The 13784-nt window shown below is 37.5% G+C and overlaps 1 protein-coding gene across 1 annotated transcript in view; it reads left to right on the top strand.

Moving 5' to 3' along the window:
• Positions 1-13784, top strand: part of USH1C (Usher syndrome 1C (autosomal recessive, severe)) — a 40974-nt gene that overhangs the window by 9440 nt on the left and 17750 nt on the right. Inside the window, exons 7-17 of the mRNA XM_010137479.1 lie at positions 251-308; positions 1073-1167; positions 2371-2455; positions 2875-2934; positions 3216-3272; positions 5019-5161; positions 5739-5804; positions 9566-9690; positions 10972-11021; positions 13091-13096; positions 13521-13532. Coding sequence (XP_010135781.1) covers positions 251-308; positions 1073-1167; positions 2371-2455; positions 2875-2934; positions 3216-3272; positions 5019-5161; positions 5739-5804; positions 9566-9690; positions 10972-11021; positions 13091-13096; positions 13521-13532 — 757 coding nt within the window. The remainder of the gene's footprint in view (positions 1-250; positions 309-1072; positions 1168-2370; positions 2456-2874; positions 2935-3215; positions 3273-5018; positions 5162-5738; positions 5805-9565; positions 9691-10971; positions 11022-13090; positions 13097-13520; positions 13533-13784) is intronic.

The following is a 13784-nucleotide window of genomic DNA, read 5'->3' as shown; positions in this document are numbered from 1 at the left end:
TTTCCCAAAATTTTTTCAATTGAGAAGGTTAAGGTTTTCTCAATTTTATGTTTGACCAGCTTTACTAACCTGAATGATTATATACTTGTTTTATGTTCTGTTTAAATTGCTGGAAAAATAAACCAGTTGTTGTGCATTGTATCCAAAGGAACTTGTGGATGTAAAACAGAAGGCCACATCCTAAAGTAGCTTCTTGAATAAATTCATATTTATTTTGTTCCCATTATTTTAAATTACTTTTTCCTTCCAGTTCTGCAGAAGAACCCCTTAAATGGCAATATGTGGACCAGTTTGTGTCAGACTCTGGGGTAGGAAATCAATATTTTATTAATATGCCTTCTGGGAAATCTGTAATTGTTCCAAAACACTTTGTCCACTGACCTTATCACAGAAGTTATTGTATGTATTTCTGTGATGCAGTATCTTGTTACAAGCATTCTAGGAGAAACCTCTTTTATGATATGAAATGATTCTAGAATCATTGGGTAAGGAAAGGGCAGGATACAAATTAAATATCTTTTACTCAGTAATACTTTATTTTGCTTGACCTTATTGACTTAATAGTTCTAGTGTATAAATCTTTCATGGATTATTTGGCCTATCTTAGCTATATTAGTGGAGGAATTACAGGTACGAATACAAGTGACTTGTACAGATTGCAGCAGTGAAAAGTGAGACCACAATTACAGCTCTTTTGCTTTCAGGAAGAAAGACTTAGTTAAATAGTGAGGCCTCTCATGTATTTTTTCCGCTTCTTTTGTCAGGGAACATCTAAATGATTATTTTGCCATATCACTTTCCTCTAATTTTCCTTGACCATTTTCTGAAGACAAGGTTTGACCATTTTAAACAATCTTCTCCGAGCAGGAAGATAAGTTCAGTCTTGCACCTCAGCCATGCGGCTCCACTGAAAGGACTGTACCTGACATTCATCTCCAGTAGGGCCTAGAAGGAATCTTATCTTGATGTTGGCAGGATTTGTTCCTGGCTTCATGAAGTTCTATAGTAGTCTTGATACAAGTTCAAGACAGGGTAGCATCTGTAGCATTTTTTAAACCTACAGGAAGGAAAGGGCAGTGTTGCTGGTCTTGCTTCTTCTGGAGGGAGAGACAATAAAGAGAAGAAAGTCTTCATTAGCTTGATTGGTACAAAAGGCATGGGATGCAGGTGGGTACATGATTCTTATTTAATGTTGTTGGTTTGTTAAATGAGACATCCAAGGCAGTTATTTTCATCCTTCATTGATATGATATCAGGACAATGGAGATCTGTACTAAATCAGGAAGGCAAACTGGAACAGAAGGATATCTGTGGCACGTGTTATGTATTATTAGACAAAGCATGTTACAAGTTCTGACTTAAAATAAGATCTGTTAAATGTAAAAATAAGAGCAGGCTGAAAGTGACATAGTACAAGTCTTCATGGAATTTGATCTTTTGAATGCTTTTATGTTTTAAAATACTTTTAAATGCTGCTCCATGATGCATCAAGTTCCAGCATTGGCCGTGTCAGGTTCACTTTGTGAATTTGGGCTGCTTTCCGTGACCCTTTTCAGAACTGAGAAGCTATCGCATAGACACATCCAGTTCCGAAAAATAACATTGAATTTGCAAGATTTTTAAAAATATGAACAGATGCTTCTCAGACTCCTGTCCTTATAGCTAGTTATGGAGGGTTTGGAGTAGAAGGGATGTTATAGGATTTCTTATATATTTAGGAATATGTAGTTGAAGTTATCAAAATTGAAATGCGCAGAATATTTTCTAAAGCAAAAGTTTTCTTTCATATTATCTGGAAGATCTAAAGGTTACTAAGAAATTATTTGCAAACCTGGAGTGGTGGTTCAACATCAGCTGCTGGATATATTATCTACAAAAATCATTGCTGTGTTTGCACCTAGCTTAGACTGCAGCTTAACGTTTCCAGCCTAGATGTTGGCCCCTGGTTGAAACATCTTTCTTGCTTCTAATAATCTTGAAAAATAACACTGTGCATATAGCATACAGCAGTTCAATGAGTAAATGTGCAGGCAATTGGTAGTTCTTCATGGTGTTACATGCCTGCTTTTAAATGTCCCAGTCCCTTAGTGTAGATCAGGATACGATGTTAGTTTGAACATCTAAAGAAAAATCCAGAGGCTTGAATATGTTTCTTTTAGCTTTTTCTTAAATCACTGCTTTGCAGTGCGAAGGATAGAAAAGTAGGATGACAAACCGTTGTGTGTACTACTGTCAACATGCGCTGTTTGTTTCAGAGTAGGCTAATACTCCCAAAATAATCTTTAATTAGAAACAAATTATGAGAAAGCAACTAAATCTTCTCGCTGTATATACATGCTATAAATGTATGGTTTTCTTATATTACACCAGTATTTCCAGTGGTCCAACACAAAAACCAGGCATTTTTATCAGCAATGTTAAGCCGGGTTCTCTTTCAGCAGAGGTGGGCTTAGAGGTAAGTATGTCTCGCCTTCTGAGGTAGGTACTGCAAGGAAATCTTGTTTGGCATTTACTACTTCAAGGATTCTGGATCAGTGTAGAGACATTAACTGTGGATTTCTTTCTTTTCCCCCATGGTAAAAGAATACATTGTGGTTACACATCAAATAAAGCAAGTTTCCTAAACTTAAAAGTGCCCTGCTGGGTCAAACCAGTAGTCCATTGAGCTCAGTATTTGGTCTCAAACAGTGGCAATAGGAAATTCTAAGAGAGGGGGTTGTGCAAGCCTGGCCAGTTTCTGGTCTGTTCCCCTTGTACTCTGCCAGTACCTATGATTATTGTATTAAGTATGCTAAAGAGTATATCTCTTTCTGTTTTCACTTAATATATGTACTAACTTAGCGTCTGTACTAAAATTTGGATTAAATCTTTTAGGTCGGTGACCAGATTGTTGAGGTAAATGGAGTGGACTTTTCTAATGTGGATCATAAAGAGGTAAGATCAAGTCTTCCTAATTCCCTGAATTTGTAGTTTTCAGCTTGTTAAGCATCTGTCTGATTTTCCTGGCTGCAAAATGTATGTTTTGAATCAAGCTACTTAACCAAATAGGTTGTGTATTGAATATGGGAATTTTGAGATTTGAATACCTACCACCCTGATTAGTTCAGGTGGGTCTTCTGGAAATTTCAGCCTTGAAAACCAGCATCCTCCATCCTATTTATACAGATGTTTTATCACTTAATCCAAACTGATTTTTGTTTGGTTTTAATTTGCAGGCTGTCAGAGTCCTCAAAAGTAGTCGTACCTTGACTATCTCTGTGGTAGCAGGCGCTGTAAGTATTGTATTTATAAAAGCAGAACATTTGTGAAAATGATTATGTGGGCAAATAAATGGTAAAAATAAATAGATAAGAAGTAAAGCTATGGGGGTTTTTGTAATGTCTATACCACCAAATTTTCTAAGACCAGGACAGTGTTCAGTGGCTTTTGATCTTTTCATTGACAGCTATCCACATTATTCTCAAATAAGAGTTTCATGGCTGTGGGCCAGGGCAAAACCATTTCTTGACAAGGAATGGAAATTAACTTAATCGTTACATTTTCTTGTGTTTGAGAGCTTCTGTTCTATTAGATGGCTGCTACTGCTGAAACATGGAAGATGAATTGGGTTGGAGTCAATTAATTGTTTATTCTAAATAGCTGATGTCTTAAACACAAGGAATTCATTTGGAATAAGATTATCTCATCTCTTTAGTGCATCTACATTGAAAATGGTTCAATCTTCCATTTTCACTATGTTGTATAACAGAACTATACGCCTTTGAGGCCTAATCTAAAGCCACATGAAATTAATTAAATCTTCCCACTGACTTCTGTGTGACTTTCAATAAAAGTTTTAATATTTTTACTGCTTTAAACCTTTTTATAGTAAAATATATAGTTACATACAAGAGGATATTCAAATTCCATAGACTAATCAAAGATGGTAGTTTCTAATTGCCTTGCAACTGAATTAAATAGGAAAAACAATAATGTTACAGTAACAAAAGATGCAGTTGTCCAAAGACATTGTAGACACTGTTTAAACAAATGCTCCAGACTTGTTGATTTAGCTCCAGGAACTCAACATCTGAAAGACTTAGTTTCAACTCCCAGGTATGTTCGCCAGCTGTTAGAAAAGATGACATCTACTCCAGCATGTGCCAGTGGGGTTGCATCTCTAAATGGTCCATTGTTGCTATGGAAATCTTCTGCTCCACCCTACTTCACTGTGCATGTCTCTCCTTTCCTCAATACACATCTTTGTACTGAAGAAGAGACTGCAAAAGGAAACAGCTTCTCTACTCCTTTTCAGTCAGCAAAGACAGTGATGCAAAGTCGTTCTTCTCTGCTTGTCTTTGTTCAAGCTGGCTACTTTGAGTCTTAGAGACATGAAAAATCCTGCCTTCTAAATTAACATGTTTTTAATTTCAGTAATGAAAATTAGATAAATGTTATCAAACTGTTCCACAAACAGCATCATGGAAATGTCTTTCTTGAATAGAACATAATGCTGGTTTCTTAGCTGTAAAGCAAATGAAACAGGAACAAAACCAACTGAAACTCATCAACTGTATAACCTTTTGGCAATGTACGTTCCCTGAACGATGGTACATTCCACAGCAGCTAGGGACAAGAGCATTAAAACTCAGTAACTCTGTTGTCTTCCCCACCAAGATTCATTCAATGTGCAGTTCTTAGCATTGCATTGCTCAGTTAGATTTCAAGCAAGTATAACGTGGAGTTTTGTCAGGGTAAGACACTGAGCGTGTCTTTGGCATGACCTCTACGCTGCTGTTGCTGACTTTAGTACTTGTATGCCTCTTCTGAGGTGTTTAGCACATCATAAATTTGAGAGCAAAACAGGAGGAGCTCTTTGGAATCAAGTCATCAGATCTTTCAGGGTCTTTCAGAAAGCATTCCTCAAGTGTGAAGAAATGCCAGATGTGCTAGTGTGTAATCAGTTTTGATTATTTCCTAGAAGAACTACATTCATGAGACTTTTTCAGAACTGATTTGGGTGGCGGTTCTGATTGCAGGGAAAGGAGCTCTTCATGACTGAAGAAGAAAGGCAAAGAGAAGCACATCTCCGTGAGCAAGAACGCCAGGAGTTAATGCATCAGAAGCGACTTGCCCTGGAGACTAACAAAATCATCAAAGAGCAGCAAGAGAAGGAGAGATTGTAAGGATTCTGTCTAGGACAATCTGAAAAATTTAGCTTTGATTTGGAAAGGGCATGGAAGACAGGAGCACCTGTGAGACAATTCCCAGTTTCGATTAACTTAATCTTGTTGCTGTCCATAAATCTTTCTTCTGGGGTACTCTGGGTGTTCTGGGTTTTGAAAGCTGGTACAATTCAAGCACGTCTTGCATAGGAAAGTCGCCTTGTTCTCCAACTGTTATACCCCTATGATTCAGTGTGGTATTAGTTATTTTCCTGATGCTGTTCCCCCATCCTTTATTTTTAGCAGCACAGTTAAAAATTTTGCACTTTTACAGTAATACACTGTGGAGCTGTCTCAGAAGGAGATAGTGACTTACAGAGTGAGATAGATGATATGCCCTTATTATCCAGATGGTCATGCATGTCCTCAGGGTTCCTTTGAAAGTATAGTGCGCTTCAAAAAGGAGCATTTTCCCCCAATGCGTATGTATTTACTGTCTACATCTTTTACTAACTATATACTGACATACTTTGTACAAGTTCTTACTCAGAAAATACTGTTTTTATCGTGGTGTCCTAATTCCTCTTATTATAGAAGAAAACTGGAGCTTTCCCAGAAGGCTGCAGAGGAAGAAGAGAGATATCGCAGAGAAATAGAGCAGTAAGTAAAAACCTTACATAGGCAATATGCTGCCTGAAAAAGGATCCTTATATATTAGATTTGGCTGAAAACATTCTGTATGTTCTTTTCTTACAAAATTGTGTAATATTTCTGTTTAGTGAAATGTAGGGTCAATGCATATGAGTAAGTATACCACAGTTATGGAATGGGAAACTGATCTGAAAATCTGCACCTGGAAAACATGAGAGTTATGGTGATAATCAATTCAATGTGAAATTGAAGTTGAATGCTTATTTTTAAAATATGTTATAAAAGTGTAGAGTAACTTAAGATTAAGGAAGTTCTGTGTCTCAGAACTTGTTTACTCTGTCACTGAACATTTAATTCCAATAGAAAAAAGTACTGCAAGGAAATGGACTGGGGAAGAAACAGAGAAGAATAACTAAGGAGTTGGAAAACATGCATATCCATTTATCTTACATATTTAAAAAACAAAACACCAGTAGTTTGTTCATCGTCTGTAGGAGCGTACACAGCGTGAAATTTAGTAGCCTTTTCAGTCTATCAGTTCTAAAAACAAAAGCTGTGAAGACTGAAATAAGGACAATGTGATACTAATTTACTTGAGTAAAAAAATTCAGTTGTTGAAAATTTTAAGTAGGCTTTTGCTTTTGTAAGGAGAAAATGAAAACTGTGCCACTGTTAAGGGTCGGGGGACCGAGGTAATAATAACTTTAATAACTCCTCGAATTACCTTAACGAATCCTTCGGTCTTGTTGTAGACAGAAGGGATTTAAAAGGGAAGGAAGGAAGAAATTCACACCTTGGTCTGCATTCGGAAGAACTGAAACAAACTTTTAATAAACAATAAAACTACTTTATACATATACTCAAACCGAGAAAAGAAGAAAAAAAAACGAAGAAGTGAAAGTTTACACAAACTGTTCTTTTTTCAAGGCCGGTGCTCTGGGCAGTTTTGTTCTTGGCAGGCAGCCAGCAGCAGTGCCTGACCTTGGGAGCCGCTCTCGGCCCAGAGCAGAAAAGTTCCTTCGCCGCGGCAGGCTGCTTCGCAGCGGAAGGTAGAGGGGGGGAAACCCCCCGCTCACAGCAGGGAAAACTGCGGAGAAACTCCGGGAAGCTCCCGAAAGCAGCGAGGGAACTCGAATAGTCTCACCCGACTTCCAGATGGGACAGCACAACAGTTCAGAGGGTTGAGAATCTGCAGTCTTCGGGCTTCAGGCCTAGCTGATCGGCAGATCGGACCTAGCAGGCCTGGTTTCCGTCTGGTCCCTCGACAGAGCAGATCCATGCCGCTGCCCAGAAGCTCACAGAGTGATCCGGGGGACGCAGACCCTCAGGTCTGGGGCTGGTCACTCGCCGGGTCGGCTCTGGCCGGGCCTGGTCGGCCTTGTCAGGCCTGGATGTCTGCCAGCAGGTCCACAGCAGGCCACCTCCATGCAGCGAGTCCGGAAGGCAAGAGAGCGAACCTCCCAGTGCTTGCCGCCTTTATAACCTTGACCACGTAACACTGCAGCTGACTCTGTTTGGCCAGTTAAATGCGGAATTATCGTATTTGCATGGAATAATTCTATTTGTCCATTTCCCAAAACAAGGAAGCTTTAGCTCAAACCAGGACAGCCACCAAAAGCAGGAAGTTCTATAACCTTTTTATTCAAGAAATCTGATTTTTATTTTCACAGTCTATTCTGGTTTTAAAAATCTGTGATTCTAGAAAGGAGACACATTCAAAGATTGTGTCATAGTAAGTCAATACTATCAATGTAACTTAAGCATTGTTTTACACTTGGAACTTTAAAATAAACCAGTGTAATGGGATATTATCACAGCAATTATTTTTCCTCCTAAATGATGTTGACAAATCACCTGGAAGATAGTGTGAAATTGCACAATATCTGTTTGTAACCTTTTAGAGCTAAGATTGACCCTGAAGTATTCGGCTTTGTACCTTGATATCTTCATCAGTTTCTAATTCATATTCATTCACTTCAGTCCCTTTTCATGTACCTGTGTTAGTAAAAATCTCTGATAGAAAAAGTCCAGGGACTTCTGAATCTGTGAGGCGTGGTAAGGAATATATTCCCCAGTCACAAGAGAATAATCTTCTGACATTCATACTGTGGGCTCTGCTGCAGCGTGTAGATGAATTCCTTTTTAATTCCTGGAGAATAGATAACATCTTATTCTTTACTGTGGTCTAATGATGAAATGGCTGCATTAGCCTTGGAAAGCTGCTATAAAAGCAGACCATCACACGAGGGGAATGATTCTGCGTTCCAAATCCGGATTGCTTGTCTATTATAAAGAAAGTTTGGTATCTGCAGTATTCTATGGAACTAAGTGCATCTTTACTCAGGGACTTTCTTTGCTGCCTTGAGGGCCGCTTGTTGTAAGGTCTAGCACACTTTATACTGCTTTGTATAATTTCCAAGTGCTGCTCAGGCAGTCCTTAAGCTTTTCCTTATTACAATCCAAACTGTTATGTCAATGTCAATCTTCTTGGTGTGTAGGGAGAAGGATGGTAGTATAGGAACATAGATTTAATCCAAAGCTTAGATTTAATAAGCAATTGCAGGCAGGCAATTTCACTAGAACATAATACTTTCCTGAATTCACAGTCTGTGAGGATGACTCTTTACTCCGTTTTTAAAATCCTTCCTGCAGGAATTTCTTGTATAAAGTTACTGTGCCCTTCCTTAGTATCCTGCATACGTCTTAGGAAAAAATTTCAAATGTGCCTAAATGGCATGACTTCAAGTACATTGTAATATCATTTATATTTTAATTAAAATGAATTATAAAAACAAATCTAAATTTTCTGTCCAGTGTTCCCTGCTATTGACTGTTTCCAGATTTAAATACTGACCTCAGATGCAGATTTAATAGTGCTCCGACTGCCTTTTCATTTATCTTAGCTAAATTAGAGATGCAAAGATAATCCAAGTATAAATAGCATCATTTATGTCTAAGGCCTGGTATATTTTGGCACCATATATCAGTTTACTAGGTTAAGACAGTTTACTGCCAAGAATAGATCTTGGATCACTTAGACGCCATATATGAACCTACAAGCTATCAGGTTATGGGGCAGTTCTTTTGTGACCTTCTTGGGATTTGCTGAATTTTCCTTCGAAGTGTTGGGGGTTTTTTTGATCATGGTGCCGTCTAGTTAGTTTACTTGTTTTATGAAGTAAATTTCTGTTTTCTTTTATCTTAGACTGATGAATTTAATGAGGTTTGTCTCAACAGTATTTCGTTCTTTTTGGGAAGATTCTCTTTTTAATGTAAACTGGAAGTATGTGTTTAGGAAGCAAACATCAAAATGGAGATAAGAGATAGAAATAAGACATGCACTTTTTAGGTATATTTTACCATTGTAACATCTGATTTAGGCTTGCAGGAGGTGTTCTGTCAGCGTTTTAGTTAAAACTGACTGTTTTACTAATAGATACTTCCTAGTTGTAAAAATGAAAAATTGTTAGGTGAGAGATGTTGTTTAGCTTCAGTTAAGGTGACAGTCAGTGTTGCAGTGTATCACTCTGGGCTTAATATCTATGCAGGTGTTTATATAACTGGTCTTAAAAGTCTCAATATTAAATAAAAATATTTTACTGAGTTACACTGTATTTTACTGAATTATCTTAGTAGCTTAGTAAATGAAACTTGGATTGAAGGGGCAGTTTATTATGCCAACATACTGAACACTAAATAATTGTAATGCATTTACATTGATACTCTTGGTTTTACACTCAGAATTCCTACCTGCATATTTTTTCCTATAGGATAACAGCAGAAGAAGAGAAGTTTAAAAAGGAATGGGAAGAAGACTGGGGTCCTAAAGAACCTCCAAAATCTCTAAAAACTGTAACTGCAGAAGTGCCCTCTGCCCCTCGTTCCAAACACAAAAGTAAGTACTTGATTTCAATCTGCTTCCTGGGGAAAGTATATGTTTCAGAGGCATCACTGAGCTGTGTGGGGTGTATCACCAGTTTGTGGCCAATCCAGCTGTGATTTGAAGACTAGAAGCATATGATAGATTAATAGGACTTATTTGACAGGTACCTAGCTCATCAAATCTGCATTGCAGAGGGGGTTCATCTAGATGACCTTTGAAGGTTCCTTCTAATCCAAAGTACTCAATGATTCAGGATTGGAGGAGGTTTGAAATTTATTCGATTTAAGCAGGACTTTTTTTTTTTCTTTTTGATTCTGTGATAAAATAACCATGTGCTAACTTCTTTTTATTTCATGGAAACTTCAAGTCACACACTGCTGATCTTTTTCTTTTCATGGGAACCTCTAGTTAGACTGTCATTTCTATCTCTTCACTCCTTCCCTCCTTTGTTTCTCTAGTAGATTTAAAGGGAGTTACACATGATCAACTTGAAACAGATGGCATGGATGACGTGGTCATGAAGCAGGACAAACAGGTTTGCCGCTCAGCCTTAACTTCCTATTCTGATTCTTCCTGTGATTCACTTCCTCCTGACAGTCAGTCTTGACTCTGAACCAATCACTTGGTTTTGCCAGGGTGATATGTGTGGTACTTTGGGAATGGTACAAGGTTATGATGCTGTTGTCATTGCTTTCGAAACATACCACGGTACAAATACAAAATCTCTATCAACCGTACAGAAAGGTGGATGATACTGAGAGCTCTGTGTGTTACCACTGTTTCTTACATAAAATTATGGTAACAGATTATTTTGTATGTTTTTGCTTAGTGTGGTTTTTAATATTTAGGCACTTGGCTTGAAGTATTTTAGCCTGGGAAATGGAGGGTTTTTTGTCTTCTCAAACACCTCTGTGTTCTGCCACAAGCTTGAATGAGTTTGAAAACCTGTTTCATTCTAAGAAGACTTGTTAAAACTAGTGTAAAATAGGACTGTGACTATAGAAAACTTAGCAATGCATATGGCTGATGGCTCAGTATGAAGATTACTCGTTGCATTTGCTTTGTTTAACGTAAAATGTGTATCAGTAAAATAAGGGTAACTTACAGCTAAATGTATTAGCTAGCACAAATGACTAGCAAGAGGTCATCTAAACTTGTCATGTAATATCGAATTGCTGGTGTTGCATCTTACATATAATTGATTAAAATTTATTTGATCAGCACAGATTGATCTGAATCTGAACCAGTCCTTGACTTTTCTTCAAAAAACAACTTTTTCTTTACCTTTTGTAGCTTTTGGATGGTTTTATCGATATGAAGGAAAATTTCCCACAATCCGCAAGGTACAATGTTTGATATGTAAATTTGTTTGCTGTGCATTTGCATTTCAATTCCTCTTTTTAATACTTCTTGGTAATTTCTAGACATCCTTTATAGTCAAACACTTCTTTTAATGTGTGCACAAATTGAGATGCATGTGGGATGCGTCTGCCTAGGAGTTTGTCCTTTTGAATACTTTGGACTTCTTGCATTCTGTCAGCTGCAGTGGGAATTGTATGTCAACACTTTGCAGAAGGTGTTCACTACAGGTGGGCAGAGCATCTCTTTATGAAGTCCTTGGAATTATGTATTAAAAAAAGTGCAGAGACAAAAATTCAGTGGGAAACACATATGCAGTTCCCGGTTATACCTTAGCAAATCTTCCAGTAAGAGCAGTGCAGAAGGCAAAAGCCTTTTAGGCATGAACGTCACACAGAATGAGCAAAAAAAACTGAAAATCTTTAAGATTGATAGCATACTTTTTTATCTCTAGAGTTGCTGCTTGTAATGTACTTGTACTGTAGTTACTGTCTTGTAATTTCAGATTATTAGAGTGGCCAGTAATACTTTATTCCTGCTTTTGTTTTATTTTCTTTATTTCTTTTAATGCATATTAGCCATATTATCGGGGAGTTGTGTTGTGTGTTTTGGGTTTTTGTGGTGGCTGACGGTAATTCACTGGAGTGGAAGTGACAAGACAAGTTCATATGTCTGTCTTCAGAGAACTCAAGATTTCTGAGGAGATCAGGATTGTCTAGCGGAAGAAATATTTGTGCCATCATTTAGGACTGTAACTTTAACCTTGTGTGTGGACAGGAAATACATGTTCTCCTTAGCAGAGAACAGAAAATGGTGGTTCACTCTGATACCATTTTGTGCTGCTAGTGACTGTAAATCTTCATGAATCTGTAATTTGTGTGAAAGCCAGTACAGTTAGAATCTCTGCCTAAAAACTATAAATATGTTAAGAAAACTCAGTCACTTCACACTCTTCTCTGCTGCTGCTGACAAAATTAGTTTACAGAGCATCCAACTACCTTTTCATATAGTGATGAAGATCTTGCCCAGTTCTTGTTGAACTTTGCTACACAGCATAGACTAGAAGCTTGAAAAGGTGTAATTTTAATCTTTTGCTTTTAAAAATATTTTTAAATCTGGAAATGATGAATTTTCATCCTACTCGAAATTGCTAATTGATTTTTTTGTTTTGTTTTAAAAACAAAATTTCACTCTGTTCTAAAAATATCTGTGATAGGCAGTAAATGGAATCCATGGGGAAAAATCAATGGAAAGGATGACTCATCCTGTTGTATCTGAATGAAGTGAATGCAGCTAAGGTTGTCGGATATATCTTCACATTCTAGAACACTTTGGCATGTTTACTGCCTAATGTGCCTTTGAACTCAGTAATTTTTTCGAATGCTGATACCTAGCAGCTTGACCTGACACGTTATGTTTAGTAGTATTAAATGTATCCTCCTAATCTGAGAGGATAATATCAGCCATTGTTACTAAGGTACAAATTAATTAGCCCTGAATAAAACATGCTAACAGGATTATGTTTATGTTAAAATGTTTGTGTGAAAAGCTAGATTTTTTACTTAAACTTTTAAAAATTGTCTCCAACAATTATTGATTTTGAAAAAAAATATTTTTTTTTTTGCCACCACTTAACCATGAAGCAATAGACAATATCCCACTGAACTCAGCAGTACGAAGTTCTATTTAACTACTTCACTGGGAGAAATTACTTTTGTAGCTGCCAGGGGAAATGTCTGTTTTGCTAGGCTTTATTATCAATATTATGTGTATAAGGTGAAAGACAAATAATGCTATTTAAGATGAAGCATTGTTCATGATTTGAATTCCCAAAACCACCATGAAGAGTCAGTAGTTGATGCTCAGGAGCAGAACAAAATCAAACCTGAAGCATAGCCTTTGTGGGCACTGCAGCAATTGCCAGTAAGTGGCCAGCTGCTCCTCCTTTTTGCTCTTACGTAAATTAAAGGAGAGCATGGGCTTTCTGGTATGAACTATGCCCTACCATGAGAGGGTAGCTGAAATGTGACATCATTAAGGTAGAAATAAGGAGCAGGGTGTATTCCAAAGCTCCAAAAAGACTGTATCATTTTCCCTATTGGTTGCCCTGTACATGTGATATTTTAGAGTTGCTTTATGTGAGTAGACTTTATCCAATGCATGTAGGAGCTGCTTGGTCTTTGCGATGTAGTGTTCTTTCCTGGGAGCAATTCAATTTCTGCACTGAGCTAAGCCTTTGCTTTTTAATTGGTTGTTTCAGTTGTATTAAGACATGCAATGCTAGTTTAGGACATATGCATGAAGATGTTTTGTGTACAGTATATTCACATCTACCTATACATGAGCATCTGTCACCTGAAAGCAGTCAGTCTTGCCTGTATGTAAAAATGGCGGAACAGAGAGATGGCACATCAAGACCTAACCAAACTGAATATTCAAAGCTTTGTAGTGGGTCTGTGTGCCCTACTGCTGTAACTTTGCAGAGGAGCAAAAAAGTTGGCCAACTTACATTTATGTGCACAAGTCCTCCAAATAAGGTTGGATTTCCTGAAAACTGCTGGGAAAAAGGACTTTGGATTTTCTTTTAAAACACCATCCCCGTACTTGTACAGACTGTAAGGAAATTTTTAAGGCAAGCACTCCTGTACTGAGCTTGAAGTTTGCAATGTTCTTAGCTGATGTAAAAATCTGTTTAACTAAAAAGAAAAGAAAAAAATAACATCCACCAAAACTTCCCAGAAAGGGAA

The sequence above is a fragment of the Buceros rhinoceros genome, unplaced genomic scaffold (genome assembly GCF_000710305.1).
Source record: "Buceros rhinoceros silvestris isolate BGI_N320 unplaced genomic scaffold, ASM71030v1 scaffold4346, whole genome shotgun sequence".
In the NCBI taxonomy this organism is placed as follows: Eukaryota; Metazoa; Chordata; class Aves; order Bucerotiformes; family Bucerotidae; genus Buceros; species Buceros rhinoceros.
The sequence above is the reverse complement of the archived record's forward strand: the minus strand, read 5'-3'. Positions and strand labels throughout refer to the sequence as shown.